Below are 16,103 nucleotides of genomic sequence, written 5' to 3' on the forward strand. Positions count from 1 at the left end.
ACTCCAGCAGCTCCTCAGAAAGGAGATCTGAGGGTTTCTCAACACGGAGCTACGAGTTGACACAGTTGTTGTTGATGAAACTTTACACACCCCTCCTCCTCCTCCTCCTCCTCCTCCTCCTCCTCCTCCTCCTCCTCCTCCTCCTCCATTGGAGCGTTGTCTGGACAGGCCGGCCGTCACTTGAAGCCAACACCTGTCGGCAGTGTGTGTGTGTGTGTGTGTGTGTGTGTGTGTGTGACGGCTGCTCCGTCTCACTTGTTCCCTAAAAACCAGCTTCACACAAACACACATGTGCAGAACTTCATCGTGTTTTTCCTCCACAGACTTTGAGAAAGTGTGAGATGCAGCAGCTCAGACATGTGCTCTGGAGGGGGAGGGGGAAGAGGGGGGAGGAGGGGGGAGGAGGAGGAGGGGAAACCGGTTTCCAATAGTGACGGATGATTTGTAGGTAACAGTTGTTTGCGCTGCAGCCTGAGGCCGCTCAGCCACAGAGAGGCTCAGACATGTGAGCCTCTCTGCTGACTGATCACACTCAGGCTGCTTTTAACACTTTAACACTTTAAAACATTGTAAAGTAGGTAAAATAAAGGCTGTCTGTGGGGGGGGGGGGGGGACTTTGCAAACGTGTTAAAGAGAAATGAGTGAGAGGGAGCAGGAAGGGATCTGGCTGCCATCTTTGTAGTTTCTTTTAATGCACCAGTGACTCAGTGTTACACTACATAGTACAGGTTTACATTTGAGCTGGTTTGGGGTTCAGTTACTCTTCAATGAGTAAAAGTTTGGGGGTCAAATTGGTTAAATTGGTTTCTTTTGTTCAAAAATCACAAACACATGGCGGTGTGTTCAGGCTCCACTCAGTAAAAATGAGCGTTAGTAATCAAATGTAATCTGGTTAAAGGTCTTTTTTTAGAAAACTTGAATAAATCCAGTGAAGAAGATGCTTTCACAGAAATATGTGTGTGAGTGTGTGAGTCTGTCTATGTGTGTGTGTGTGTGTGTGTGTGAGTGTGTGTGTCTGTGTGTGTGTGTGTGTGTGTGTGAGTGTGTGTGTCTGTGTGTGTGTGTGTGTGAGTGTGTGTGTGTGTGTGTGTGTGTGTGTGTGTGTGTGTGTGTGTGTGTGAGTGTGTGTGTCTGTGTGTGTGTGTGTGTGTGTGTGTGTGTGTGTGTGTGTAACCATGATGATGACTCAATTGTTTTTCAAATACCTGAAATACAAGAACCACAAACATTTGAGTCATAATCCTCAAAATATTACTATAAAACAGTTTAATAAATATTCATCACTATTCACATGAATACAGCAGAAATAAACATTTAATACATTTTATTTCTATTTAAAGTGGTTTTTTCCCTTTTTCTTTTTCTTTCTTTATGTAAATCACTTAAAAATATGAAGAACTAAAATAAATGAGATTCTGTGTGTTTTGTCTTTACATCATTTATAAATTTAATTTGAAAGAAAAAAGAACCAAAATATTTGTACAAAAACAAACAAACATTCTCATTTGTGCGTGAAAAATGAATAGAAAAGAAAAGAAGTAAAATACACAAACGAGTGCCGATACACACAAATGTCATTATAAATATAATCCAACGATTACACATTCTAAACGAGTTTCTTTGTATTATTGCGGACAGGTTCTGTATTAATATCAATGTCTTTGTTTCATCTCTTTATGGTTGAAAATCTATTTTTCTGCAGCATTAAAACATCACTGGGACCAAAAACAGGCTATCAAATATCTGTTAACTAATAATATTAATACTAATATTCAATTAAGAGTTTTAAAAACTAAATAAAGTAATATCAGTGAATTAGAAGTAAAAGCCTTTTTAACCACGAGGTCGACTTCTCTTTGTTCGGACCATTTTATTAGAAGTTTGTAGTTGAGATGACAGAGAAGCTGAAAACTCAAGAGTGTAGATTCTAATACTGATACGGTGGTGCGTTCAGGTCCGCAGGTCAGTAGAGGATAAAAGGCTGCTGGCTCCTCCTAGTGGTGACACGGTTCAACTGCAGCTGGTGACACAACAACAAGGAACACAAACCGTGAAGGACTCAAGTTCTGAGGTACAAGTATGAGGTACTTTACTTGAGTATTTCAATTTTCTGCTACTTTGTACTTCTATCTGATAACTTAAGTAACTTTGCAGGAATATAAAATAATAAATGATGATGAATCTTTACAGATGAAACTACCAGCAGTATAAGTCATTAAAATGAGCTCAGCTGCAACATTCAAGTGATGAACACATTAATGCATCAATATCTTAAGCACAATTTTGAGTGCAGGACTTTTACTTGTATTTCTACACTGTGGCAGTACTGTAAGAAGTACTCAGATGGAATACTGAACAGGACGACCAGGCCCAGAGTGTTGAGGGCTCCTCTGAACTTCACACCACAGAATGTCACTCAAAGAGACACAAACCACCTAGGAAGAGACTCAAAATGACCACAAAGAGACACAAAACAACTACAAAGACACAAAACAACCACAAAGAGACACAAAACAACTATAAAGACACAAAACAACTACAAAGACACAAAACAACCACAAAGAGACACAAAACAACTACATAGACACAAAACAACCACAAAGAGACACAAAACAACCACAAAGAGACACAAAACAACTACAAAGAGACACAAAACAACTACAAAGAGATACAAAACAACCACAAAGACACAAAACAACCACAAAGAGACACAAAACAACTACAAAGACACAAAACAACTACAAAGACACAAAACAACTACAAAGACACAAAACAACTACAAAGAGACACAAAACAACCACAAAGACACAAAACAACTATAAAGACACAAAACAACTACAAAGAGACACAAAACAACCACAAAGACACAAAACAACTATAAAGACACAAAACAACTACAAAGAGACACAAAACAACTATAAAGAGACACACAACAACCACAAAGAGACACAAAACAACCACAAAGAGACACAAAACAACTACAAAGACACAAAACAACTACAAAGAGACACAAAACAACTATAAAGACACAAAACAACCACAAAGACACAAAACAACTATAAAGACACAAAACAACTACAAAGAGACACAAACAACCACAAAGAGACACAAAACAACTACAAAGACACAAAACAACCACAAAGAGACACAAAACACTACTTCTACTACTTGTAGGAGTAGAAGTACTTCTTCCACTGTAACTCACTACAATCATGTTTTATTTTGGTGCATCGGAGCGATTTATATAAACACAGACTGGCAGGGTTTTGTCATCAATGATTCTGATTGATTTGAAATGATGAATGAATGAATGAATGTGACACCGTCAGTGCTTTTGAAAATGCTTTTATTGTGAGTCGAAAGGTTCTGCATTAATAAAAAAGAATACGATCACATTTCCTCAAAGGAGAACAGATTAAAGAGGTTTGAGGCTTCGTTTATCTGTGCAAGCGCTCTTACTTCTCGTTCTTTAGTTCTCATTGTATCAAAGCAAAGGGCGAGTTTTGTGGAATCTATTTGAGTTCACTGAGTGTTTAAGGTGAAACAACCCGAGAAGACACGGACGAAAAAAACAGTTAAGAATCATTTTGGGGGAAAATGTCCTGAAGTTTGTTGTCTTTACGATCTAGAAACACAAAAGAGTCCAGTTGTTTGTTTATGTGTGTTAAGTTCTCCACTTTGGCCTCAAAAGGACTTTTTTTAGCTTTTTAAAATAATTTTGGCTAAATATTATTATTATTATTATTATTATTATTATTATTATTATTATTTTGGAATACATTTTGGCAAATGTGTGAGTTGTTTATTAATTCCAGCATTTAACACACTAAATAACAACAACAGTGGCTTTATTTAAACAAACCGGCCTTGAAAGGGTTAAAAGTCTCAAAATGAATGAATATTTGGGACTTTTGATCAGAACTGAAGCCGAATCAAAGATTTAACTCGTGAAAGAGGAAAACAATCTTCATGTATAATTTCATGGCGTTTTTTAATGCTGATTAACTAAATAAGAGACATTTAAATCTAAACAAAGCAGAGCAAAGGTTTTATTTGAATATGTGTTTGCATGACGATTTTAACAATCTAAAATATGGATTTTTCACATATTTATACTGAGATCAGTTTTCCAATTAAAAATCTAAATGTATATATATATATAATATAATATTAAAAAGTATTAATTTGAGTTTCCTCACTGAACTCATTTTTAAAATGTCACACAAAGCTTCCTCCAACAGAAAAAAGATCAAGTTCCTGTTATTTGTGCACTAAATGAAATTAAAGAAGAAATCAAAGATTTGTGCGATTGGTTAGGCTCCGCCCACTCAAGCTGCTGTGATTGGCGTAAATGGCGTAAATGGCGAGGGGCGGGCGTCACAGCTCTGTGGACCAATCAGCGTCTCAGGCCGTGATGGCGACTGTAGCAGATCCCATCACCTGAAAAACAAACAAAACAAACAATCCACCTTTACATTAATATCAGACGCCATTTTGAATGATTACGTCTGCAGGTACGGAGCCTCTGATTGGTCGATCAGAGGCTGAAAATTAAAGCAGTAAACAAATGTTGAATTAGCTTTACAAACAAAACGATGATGAAACACTGAGTTCTGTTTAATAAAGATGGTGAAACACTTTAATTTAATTTAAGTTTAATAAAGACGGTCACCTGACGCAGGTTCTCACAGTCCATCACAGCAAAGAGGGTGCGTTCTCCTGGCAGACGAGGGTAGAACTCTACAGTCCAGGTGATGGAACCCAGAGGCTCAATGGAGCTGAAACACACACACACACACACACAGGTGTGAACACACCAGGCTCAGGTGTGTGTGTGTGTGTGTGTGTGTGTGTGTGTGTGTGTGTGTGTGTGTGTGTGTGTGTGTGCTCACTTGTAGAAGTGGTCCGTGTCGCTGAGCATTCCAGATCCTGCTAAGGACAAGTTCACCTTCTCCAGACGGAAGCCCAGCTCATTGGTGAAGGAAACCGTCACATACATCACCTGACCCACACAACGAGGCCCGTCCAACTGAGGAGAGGAGGAGGAGGAGGAGGAGGAGGAGGGGAGGGGAGAGGGGAGGGGAGGGGAGGAGGAGAGGAGAGAGGAGAGGAGGAGGAGAGGAGGAGGAGAGGAGGAGGAGAGGAGGAGGAGGAGGGGAGGAGGGGAGAGGAGAGGAGAGAGGGGAGGAGGAGGAGAGGAGAGAGGAGAGGAGAGAGGAGAGGAGGAGAGGAGAGAGGAGAGAGGAGAGGAGGAGGAGAGGAGAGAGGAGAGGAGGAGGAGAGGGGAGGAGGAGAGGAGAGAGGAGAGGGGAGGGGAGGAGAAGAGAGGAGGAGAGGAGAGGAGAGAGGAGAGGAGGAGAAGAGAGAAGGAGAGGGGAGGAGGAGAGGAGGAGAGGAGGAGAGGAGAGGAGAGAGGAGAGGAGAGAGGAGGAGAGGAGAGAGGAGAGGGGAGGGGAGGAGAAGAGAGGAGGAGAGGAGAGGAGAGAGGAGAGGAGGAGAGGAGAGGAGAGAGGAGAGGAGGAGAAGAGAGGAGGAGAGGGGAGGAGGAGAGGAGGAGAGGAGGAGAGGGGAGGGGAGGGGAGGAGGAGAGGGGAGGGGAGAGGAGGAGGAGAGGAGAGAGGAGAGGAGGAGAAGAGAGGAGAGGAGGAGAGGAGGAGAGGAGGAGAGGAGGAGAGGAGGAGGGGAGGAGAGGAGGAGAGAGGAGAGGAGGAGAGGAGGAGGAGAGGAGGAGAGGAGGAGAGGGGAGGAGGAGAGGAGGAGGAGGGGAGGAGGAGAGGAGGAGGAGGGGAGGAGAGGAGGCGAGAGGAGAGGAGGAGAAGAGAGGAGGAGGAGAAGGGGAGAAGAGAGGAGGAGGAGAAGGGGAGGAGAGGAGGAGAAGGAGAGGAGGAGGAGAGGAGAGGAGGAGAGGAGGAGGAGGGGAGGAGAGAGGAGAATAAATATAAATAGTTACTTTTCTCAGCTTAAAAACATGATTCTATTTCTTACTAAAATGAAATTATTTTGACTTTAATTTGAATCAAAGAAGAAATTAATTCAGATTTCCTGTCACGTTATGAAAAAATAAATAGTAAAATAAATTAACCTACTGTTAACCTACTGTGTGTGTGTGTGTGTGTGTGTGTGTGTGTTTGTGTGTGTGTGTGTGTGTGTTTTACCGCCACGTTGAGATTCGGTGTCTGCAGGGTGAGCAACTTGACGGCGGTCACCGATTGGTCGTCAGACTGTCCAGTCAGGACGAAGCGCAGGCTCACCTGAGAGCCCAGGTGAGCAAAGTACTCCTCAGCCGGGATACTCAACACCTCAGTCTTTGCTGCAACACACACACACACACACACACACACACACACACACACACACACACACACACACACACACACACACACACACACACACACAGACTGTCACGGAGCTTCTTCTTAAAGTCACAGACACACATGACGTCGTCTCTGTGACGTGGCTCACTCTGATTGGCCGGCACTTGTGCGATGAAGTCGAGGGCTTTGAAGCTCTCGGCCACGATGCCGGTGTAGAAGACGACGGACGCCGTCAGGTGAGCTTTGACGGTTTTGTTGAGGTCTCCCTGGTTGTGGAAGTTCACCTGCAGGCTCACGTCCTGACCCAGCATCACCTGGAGAGAGTACAATTACAAGAAGTACAAGTATCTTCATTTACACTGAAGTACTTGAGTAAATGTACTCTGTACTGTGTTTTTCCCCCCTTCCCTTTAATGTTGGAAGGACTGATGATGATGATGATGATGATGATGAACTGCGACTTTCATAAAGTACTGCATCAAGTACACTTTTGAGGTACTTGTCAATGAGTACTTTTACTTTTGGTACTTTAAGTATATTTTGATGCTGATACTTTAACTTTAGTAAAAAGTAAAATAGAGAGAGATTTTAACATGCAGCATTTCTATGCTGTAGTATTAGTACATGTTAAATACTGATAAGTATGTATGTAGTATAAGTATTGTCAATTAAATATATATATATACTTATATACTAACTTGCAGCATTAAAGTGATGAACACAGTGAGGACGTGAGTATCATGTATTGAGGACACAGACGTAGAGACAGACGAGGAGACAGGTGAGGAGACGGGTGAGGAGACAGACGTAGAGACAGACGAGGAGACAGGTGAGGAGACGGGTGAGGAGACAGACGAGGAGACAGGCGAGGAGACAGACGTAGAGACAGACGAGGAGACGGGTGAGGAGACGGGTGAGGAGACAGACGTAGAGACAGACGAGGAGACGGGTGAGGAGACGGGTGAGGAGACAGACGAGGAGACAGGCGAGGAGACAGACGTAGAGACAGACGAGGAGACAGGTGAGGAGACGGGTGAGGAGACGGGTGAGGAGACAGACGAGGAGACAGGAGAGGAGACAGACGAGGAGACAGGTGAGGAGACAGACGAGGAGACAGGTGAGGAGACAGGTGAGGAGACAGGTGAGGAGACAGACGAGGAGACAGGTGAGGAGACGGGTGAGGAGACAGACGAGGAGACAGGCGAGGAGACAGACGTAGAGACAGACGAGGAGACGGGTGAGGAGACGGGTGAGGAGACAGACGTAGAGACAGACGAGGAGACGGGTGAGGAGACGGGTGAGGAGACAGACGAGGAGACAGGCGAGGAGACAGACGTAGAGACAGACGAGGAGACGGGTGAGGAGACGGGTGAGGAGACAGACGAGGAGACAGGAGAGGAGACAGACGAGGAGACAGGTGAGGAGACAGACGAGGAGACAGGTGAGGAGACAGGTGAGGAGACAGGTGAGGAGACAGGTGAGGAGACAGACGAGGAGACAGGTGAGGAGACAGGTGAGGAGACAGACGAGGAGACAGGTGAGGAGACAGACGAGGAGACAGGTGAGGAGACAGGTGAGGAGACAGACGAGGAGACAGGTGAGGAGACAGACGAGGAGACAGGTGAGGAGACAGGTGAGGAGACAGACGAGGAGACAGGTGAGGAGACAGGTGAGGAGACAGACGAGGAGACAGGTGAGGAGACAGGTGAGTTACCGGCTCAGCGTTGAGGGTGATGGACAGCAGGTTCTCTGGGAGGTCAGAGTGATCCCTCTCACAGCCGTACTGCTCGGCTCTGGCCATGGTGGCCTCGTCCTCAGCGCTCCCTGAGGACACAAAGGGGACTGTGTGTGTGTGTGTGTGTGTGTGTGTGTATGTTACCTTCACGGTACTTGTAGGTGTGTGTGTGTGTGTGTGTGTGTGTGTGTGTGTGTGTGTGTGTGTGTGTGTGTGTGTGTGTGTGTGGTACCTTCACGGTACTTGTAGGTGTGTGTGTGTGTGTGTGTGTGTGTGTGTGTGTGTGTGTGTGTGTGGTACCTTCGCGGTACTTGTATGTGTGTGTGACGTCGCTGTGGCCGGAGGAGCCCACAGCTTTGGTGTAGAGAGCCAGACCGATGTGAGTCTTCAAGATGTCCGTGACCTCCAGAGTCCCGAACTGAGTCCGCTTATGGAAGACGACGTCACTGTTCACCTGAGGGAAGGAAGGAGAACATGAACCTTATTCAACCAAATAAGAATAACAATAATGTTATAAATATTAATAATAATTAGAGCAACAATAAGAACAATGACAATACAAATAATATTATATATATAATTATATATAATTAACAATGATCATAATATTGATAATAACATTACTATTACTAATTATTATTATTATTAATAAAATCCCTCTAGTGTGTAACTAGACAATAAATAATAAATATTTATTCTTGGTTGGTCGTAAACTGTAACATTATTTAAATAAAACAAAGAAAAGTTGCACATAATCGGATCTGAGAGGCTGGATAAATATTAAAAATACATATATTTATTTATGATCCATTGATCATATAACAAAATAGTTAATAAAAAACAAATTTGATTAATAAAATAGTCAATTAATCTATTTATCCTTCAATCAATTTGTTATTATTCTGATACTATTACTTCTATTATTACTTTGACTGAAGGACCTTTACAGGCAACCAAGTATTTCTACACTGTTGTACTACTTCTTTTCTCAGTAAAAGTACTCGTTCTAGAAGACGCGTTGGAGCCGACCTCAGCGAAGACGAAGCCGGCGTCGTACGGGTGACACAGCTGCCCCGTCTTGATGGCGTGGACCGAAGCTGGACCGCAGCGGTAATGTCCTGCAAAAGAAAACACCATGTTTACTGTCCACCTGTCTGTCCACCTGTCTGTCCACCTGTGTGTCCACCTGTGTGTCCACCTGTGTGTCCACCTGTCTGTCCACCTGTCTGTCCACCTGTCTGTCCACCTGTCTGTCCATCTGTGTGTCCACCTGTCTGTCCATCTGTGTGTCCACCTGTGTGTCCACCTGTGTGTCCACCTGTGTGTCCACCTGTCTGTCCACCTGTCTGTGCATCTGTGTGTCCACCTGTCTGTCCACCTGTCTGTCCACCTGTCTGTCCACCTGTCTGTCCACCTGTGTGTCCACCTGTGTGTCCACCTGTCTGTCCATCTGTGTGTCCACCTGTGTGTCCACCTGTCTGTCCATCTGTGTGTCCACCTGTGTGTCCACCTGTCCGTCCATCTGTGTGTCCATCTGTGTGTCCACCTGTCTGTCCATCTGTGTGTCCACCTGTGTGTCCACCTGTCCGTCCATCTGTGTGTCCATCTGTGTGTCCACCTGTCTGTCCACCTGTCTGTCCACCTGTCTGTCCATCTGTGTGTCCACCTGTGTGTCCACCTGTCTGTCCACCTGTGTGTCCATCTGTGTGTCCACCTGTCTGTCCATCTGTGTGTCCACCTGTGTGTCCACCTGTCCGTCCATCTGTGTGTCCATCTGTGTGTCCACCTGTCTGTCCACCTGTCTGTCCACCTGTCTGTCCATCTGTGTGTCCACCTGTGTGTCCACCTGTCTGTCCACCTGTGTGTCCATCTGTGTGTCCACCTGTCTGTCCACCTGTCTGTCCACCTGTCTGTCCTACCGTCGCTGGTCTCCTGAGGCGTGGAGTCCACCACGTTCCATCCGTGGAACTGGGACGGCAGGTCTTGGCGAGTGATCCACACCTCGTTCCAGCAGTGGTAGTTCCTACAGAGAAAGTACTGTCAAGTACACCTTTCTTTGTATACATGTTTTGTAAAAGTATTACACAAGTTGTAGTATTATAATTTTGATTACTCTCTCTACCAAAACATAATCTGACACAGTATAAAATCCCTAAAAATACTCAGATACTGCAGTATTTGGATAATCTGACGAATCTACCAACATATGTGTTCTCTCCAGTGGAAAGTACATTTACTGAAGTACTGTATTTTAGTACAACTGAAGTACTTGTTTATATCTACGACGAGCTGGCTGGTTTTCTTTTACGTTGAATTCATAGCTTTGATAAATCTGAACAGGCCAAAGAAACTCATAATGGAATCAACGTTTACGGACTCGTCTCTGTCTTTCTGTAGTCACTTTGTGTACAATTTGCGTCTTTTTGTAGTCACTTTGTGTCTTTCTGTAGTCCCTTTGTATACACTTTGTGTCTCTTTGTGTAATTTTGTGTCTTTTTGTTGTAACTTTATCATCATTTTGTGTCTCTTTGAGGTAGTTTTGTGTCTTTTTGAAAGAACAAATTTGAGATATACTTCACTTATTATAATTCTGTTTACTACTTCTGAGTAAGCTTGTTTCTACGATCAGCTGGCTTTTCTTTCTGGTTTGAGTCAAATTAGCAACAGACTTTGGACCAACCAGATGGAGTCCCTGGTGTTGCGTGTGTCTGGGGATCCGTCTGAATTGAAGATCAGGTCGGTCTTCAGGTTGCCCGTGTTGTCGTGAGCTGAATTAAAGTTGGTGATGACCCTCGCCGGGATGCCGATGGCGCGTAGGACTGCGGAAGATATGAAATATTAAAATGAATGACATCAAATATTTTACTAACTTATTCAACATTGTTCACTCTGGTGTTTTTTGCATCTCTTAGTGGTTGTTTTGTGGTTGTTTTGTGTCTCTTAGTGGTTGTTTTGTGTCTCTTTGTGGTTGTATTGTGTCTCTTAGTAGTTGTTTTGTGTCTCTTTGTGGTTGTTTTGTGTCTCTTTGTGGTTGTTTTGTGTCTCTTAGTGGTTGTTTTGTGGTTGTTTTGTGTCTCTTAGTGGTTGTTTTGTGTCTCTTTGTGGTTGTTTTGTGTCTCTTAGTGGTTGATTTCTGTCTCTTAGTGGTTGTTTTGTGTCTCTTTGTGGTTGTTTTGTGTCTCTTTGTGGTTGTTTTGTGTCTCTTAGTGGTTGATTTGTGTCACTTAGTGGTTGTTTTGTGTCTCTTTGTGGTTGTTTTGTGTCTCTTTGTGGTTGTTTTGTGTCTCTTTGTGGTTGCAAAAACCACTTCTGAGCACGGTAACTCCGTTTCATCAGTCTGTCTAAGTTCAAAGTTGTATAAGAGTGTTGACACGACACCAGCATTTTAAAAGTACTTACAGGTGTTGAAGACTCCGGCGAACACCCAGCACTGTGCGAAGGAGACGGAGGTTCCGGTGTTGGCGTACTGCAACAGGATCCTTATGCTGCCCGTCCAAGATGTCGGGGACCGGCCCATCGAGTAGTTGTTGCTCCAGTTCCCAACTAACACTCCTTTATCGTCCTGAGCGTTAACCTGAGCGAAGAGGCAGGGAAAGGTCAGTGAGACTGAGACTGTAATGTTACACTACTCACCAGAAAAAGACAACTTTGCCATTTTTTTGATTTTGGAAACGTACTTATATTAGCATAGTAAGAAGATTTGGGTGTACTAGCATGATAGAATAAGCTTTAATCTTTCAAAAGCACAGCTGGGACAGCAGGAATCGAGAGGGAGCTCGTCAGGACTTGACTCCTTGACTAAGAGTTCATCCTTCTCACCATGCCTGATCCCTTCCTGACCACCTTGATGATGTTGCCTCGATCGTAGATCGGCATCTGGGACTTATCCAGGATGTAAATGCAGGCGTCCAAGATGCCGCGCTCGAACTGCAGGAGAGAGAACGCGTTAACCTCAGTTTACTTTATTCATTTTGACCAATTTAAACAATAAAATAACAACTAACAAACACAACAGAGATAAATAAATATCACAGAGCAGGAAGAGGCTTATTTGAAGCCTCCATCTACAAAATATTAGAATTTATCACAATATTACAGAGAACATAAAATGAATATGCATAAGATATGACTACGTCAAATATTGTTGACAAGATGTTTTTACAATATCAATACATTACAAACAACAAAAGAAAATGTATATATATATATATATATATATATATATATATATATATAAATATAAATATAATATAACAGCTAAAACAAGAAAGACATGAACAATAATACATAAAAAAGCAACATTAGATTTTCTTTTAAGCACCTTTTGAAACATTGTATTGACCTTAAGCTCGTCCTCTGTGATTTGTTATGACGTATGTGTGTGTGTGTGTGTGTGTGTGTGTGTATATACTTGTCCATAAACCCAGTTGCGGTGAATCACAGACCCTAAGGAGCCCTGGTGGATCACACCGTGGTCGTTCAGCACGTACTCCCTCCGCTCGGCCTCGTTACCCAGAAACACAGTGTCCTCTGCACAGAGACACAGAATCAAAGACTCAATACTGTCTGAAAACTGCTCGTTAAAAACTAAATGATGCAGACTTTACGTAAGTGTTTTCCTTTTGACAGCATGCCACTAAACGTCTTTACTTAAACTCATTAAAAGATCTTCAAACCAATTCAACTTAATAACAATTAAACAAATTAAACTTATTCAATTCAGAACTTCTGACATTACTCATCTGTTTAAATCTTTAACCTGTGAAGTTAGTCATGTGTGTTGTTCCTCACTGTTATGTCATCTATCTTGTTTCTATTGTCAATGCTTCTATTGTTTCTGTTTTTACCAGGTAAAGTGTCTTTGAGCACCTTTTAAAGCGCTGCACAAATACAATATGTTGTTATTATTATAATTATTATCGCTGCAGGAGTTCTGACCTGGACACCAGGCGTTGAACAGCAGGTACAGGTCCGTGTCGGAGTTCCTCCGGGTTCTCTGCATGCCGCGACCCGCCACGATGGCCACGTACGTACGGAACCGACCCACGATGGCCGAGGCCGACGGCGTGATGCCCAGCGTCACAGTCGTGCCCCGACGCTCCAAAACCCGACCCGGCCACGGACCTCCTCTACGGGAGGTGAAGGTAACCGCCACCAGGGAGCCCTGACTGGCTGAGGGGTTAGAACCTGTGGGAAGGGGGGGGGGGGGGGGGGGGGTTAGTGAAGGAGAGAGGAGAGGAGGCAAGAAGAGGAGATGGGAGGAGATGAGAGAAGATGAGAGGAGGAGGAGGAGGAGGGTTAGTGAAGGAGAGAGGAGAGGAGGCAAGAAGAGGAGGAGGAGGGTTAGTGAAGGAGAGAGGAGAGGAGATGAGAGGAGGAGGAGGAGGGTTAGTGATGGAGAGAGGAGAGGAAGCAAGAAGAGGAGAGGAGATGAGAGGAGAGGATACAAGGAGAGGAGAGGAGGCAAGGAGAGGAGAGGAGATGAGAGGAGAGGAAGCAAGGAGAGGAGAGGAGAGGAGATGAGACAATGAGAGGAGGAGGAGACATTTTTTACATCACTAAGCCTGAGTATGAGCTGCTGCAGGAACATTTCATTTTATTAACAAAACAAGTGGAATCCAAAAAATGAAATTCGGAAATGTAACGGTTATAATGGACGTTTCTTCAATTTAAAATATTTCGTATTTGAGATCATTTGATTGAGCTGTGAACATCTGTCAGACAGCAGCTGTGTGTGTGTGTGTGTGTGTGTGTGTGTGTGTGTGTGTGTGTGTGTGTGTGTGTGTGTGTGTGTGTGTGTGTACTAATTAGCCAGCCAAATGAATGTGAAGCTGCCTATAATGAGTTCACAGTCGTCTAATTGTTCAGTGGGCGACTGTTAACGAGCGTGTCTTCATCAGCTAATTGGTTAACGAGGGAGCGGTTTAACGGCTGGTCTCAGGAGGGCCACTGAGCGCGCTCCGTAACAGAAGCCCCGCCCACCTGTGTGTGTCAGAGGGAAACAGACGCTCAGCTCACTGGGAAAATGTGAATTTAACGACATCAGATTAGATGAAGTGAGGAAAAAACGAAGAGGATATCAATGACGTGGTATATTTTGTAATAATCCAGCTGAGATCCCTTTTTTATTTACACGTTTTATAAAAGGAAAAGCCAGACAGACAAAGAAAAGTATATAGAAATAAAATACAATAAAATGTGCGGGAGAGAGAGAAACCCACTACGAAGCTCACCTGAAAAGAAAAATATCTATCAATAAAAACAAAAGTAAAATAAAGGATTAATTCATATGCATATTGTTTACATGTCTCATCAGAATATATTTTTAGAGCTATAGAAGTTACCTACAGATCCCTGAACCCTATCTCGATCCCTAACCCGAGCCTTATCCTGATCCCTATCTCAAACCCTATCCTGACCCTGATCACTAACCTTAACTCAATCCTGATCCCTATCCTGAGCCCTATCTCGATCCTGAACCCGAGCCTTATCCTGACCCTGATCCCAATCCCGATCCTTATCCCAAACCCTAATCCAAGTCTTATCCTGATACCGAACCCTATCTCGATCCTGAACCCTATACCGATCCCTATCTCAATCCCGATCCCGATCCCTATCTCAATCTCAATCCCGATCCCGATCCCGATCCCTATCTCGATCCTGGACCGTATCCCGATCCCGACCTCAGAATAAGAATCAGCACAAACTCACCAATCAGGAACTCGACCTGGAAGTCGTCGCTGTCCGTCAGCGGGCGGCTGAAGGTGACTTCCATCATGAACTCCTGACCGCGGCGGATCACCAGGTTGGAGATGTCGTAGTCGGTGGTGTGGTGGCTCGGCTTGTTCCTCTCCATAAGCATGTTGACATTCGTCACCGACATAGATCCTAAGAGGCAGGAATAGAGAAAGAGCTCAACAAGTTAATATTGTTATTGATCATCGATCAGATTCTCACAGAAAGAAAAGATATACACTACTGTTCAAAAGTTTGGGGTCACTTAGAAATGTCCTTATTTCTCAAAGAAAAGCACTGTTTCTTTCAATGAAGATAACATTAAATTAATCAGAAATACACTCTATACATTGTTAATGTGGTTAATGACTATTCTAGGTGGAAACGTCTGGTTTTTAATGAAATATCTACATCGGTGTATAGAAGACTAATTGATGATTAGAAAACCCTTGTGCAAATATGTTAGCACAGCTGAAAACAGTTGTGCTGGTGAGAGAAGCTATAAACGGGCCTTCCTTTGAGCTAGTTGAGTATCTGGAGCATCACATTTGTGGGTTGGATTCTACTCTCAACATGGCCAGAAAAAGAGAACTTTCATGTGAAACTCGTCGTCTGTTCTTGTTCTTAGAAATGAAGCTATTCCATGAGAGAAATTGCGAAGGAACTGAAAATTGACACGAAATTGTCTGAGTGACCCCAAACTTTTGAACGGTAGTGTAAACTAAATCGTATCTCACTGTCTCTAGGTGGATATCCTCTGGGTGTGGACTCATCAAAAGATGTGGAATCATCAAAAGGTGTTAGATCATCAAAAGGTGTGGGAAGTTCAAAAAGTTCAAACTCTGAAAAATCTTCGCCATTGACATTGAGGTTAGAGGTCGACACCTAAAGATCATTAAGAAAAATGAATAAATATATAAAGAAACAAATAAACAACAAAAACCAGACAGTACATGCAAGAGCATCGTCATGTTGTCCCTGAAAGCCCGAGTCTGAGTACTTCATTGTGGCCTAGAAAACAAAAATCACCAGAACTAAACATTTGTATTTCAAAGTAAACTGTACCTTCCCGTTGTAGCGCCCCGTGTAGTTGTTTGGTACATTCATTCTTGCAGACATGAGGAGTGAACAGAGTCAAAAGGTTTCACTGAAGTCACTGGACGGAAAAAGAGAAAGAAAAAAAAAACAGTCAATAAAAACATTTGTACACAAAACGAATACAGATCTATACAATAACATCAAACTATAAGAACATGAAATCATCATAAATATATATTATATATAAATTAGTGCTGGGCAAGTTAAGTTATTATCGTGTT

At 43.3% G+C, this 16,103-nt stretch overlaps 1 protein-coding gene across 1 annotated transcript; it reads right to left on the reverse strand.

Annotated features, from left to right (window-relative positions):
* Nucleotides 1–4,404: 4,404 nt before the first annotated feature.
* On the reverse strand, nucleotides 4,405–15,891 carry LOC306712079 (coagulation factor XIII A chain-like; the record flags this gene model as incomplete). The annotated part of the gene is made up of 17 exons (XM_079181179.1): nucleotides 4,405–4,440; nucleotides 4,673–4,778; nucleotides 4,893–5,029; nucleotides 6,156–6,310; nucleotides 6,463–6,628; nucleotides 8,029–8,138; nucleotides 8,350–8,503; nucleotides 9,079–9,167; nucleotides 9,969–10,072; nucleotides 10,730–10,868; nucleotides 11,449–11,623; nucleotides 11,869–11,976; nucleotides 12,461–12,579; nucleotides 12,988–13,236; nucleotides 14,761–14,937; nucleotides 15,522–15,669; nucleotides 15,850–15,891. The coding sequence occupies 17 exons, from the start codon at nucleotides 15,889–15,891 to the stop codon at nucleotides 4,405–4,407; spliced, it is 2,214 nt and encodes a 737-aa protein (XP_079037305.1).
* Nucleotides 15,892–16,103: the final 212 nt, after the last annotated feature.

Source organism: Pholis gunnellus, assembly GCF_910591455.1.
Source record: "Pholis gunnellus genome assembly, chromosome: 20".
Taxonomy (NCBI): Eukaryota; Metazoa; Chordata; class Actinopteri; order Perciformes; family Pholidae; genus Pholis; species Pholis gunnellus.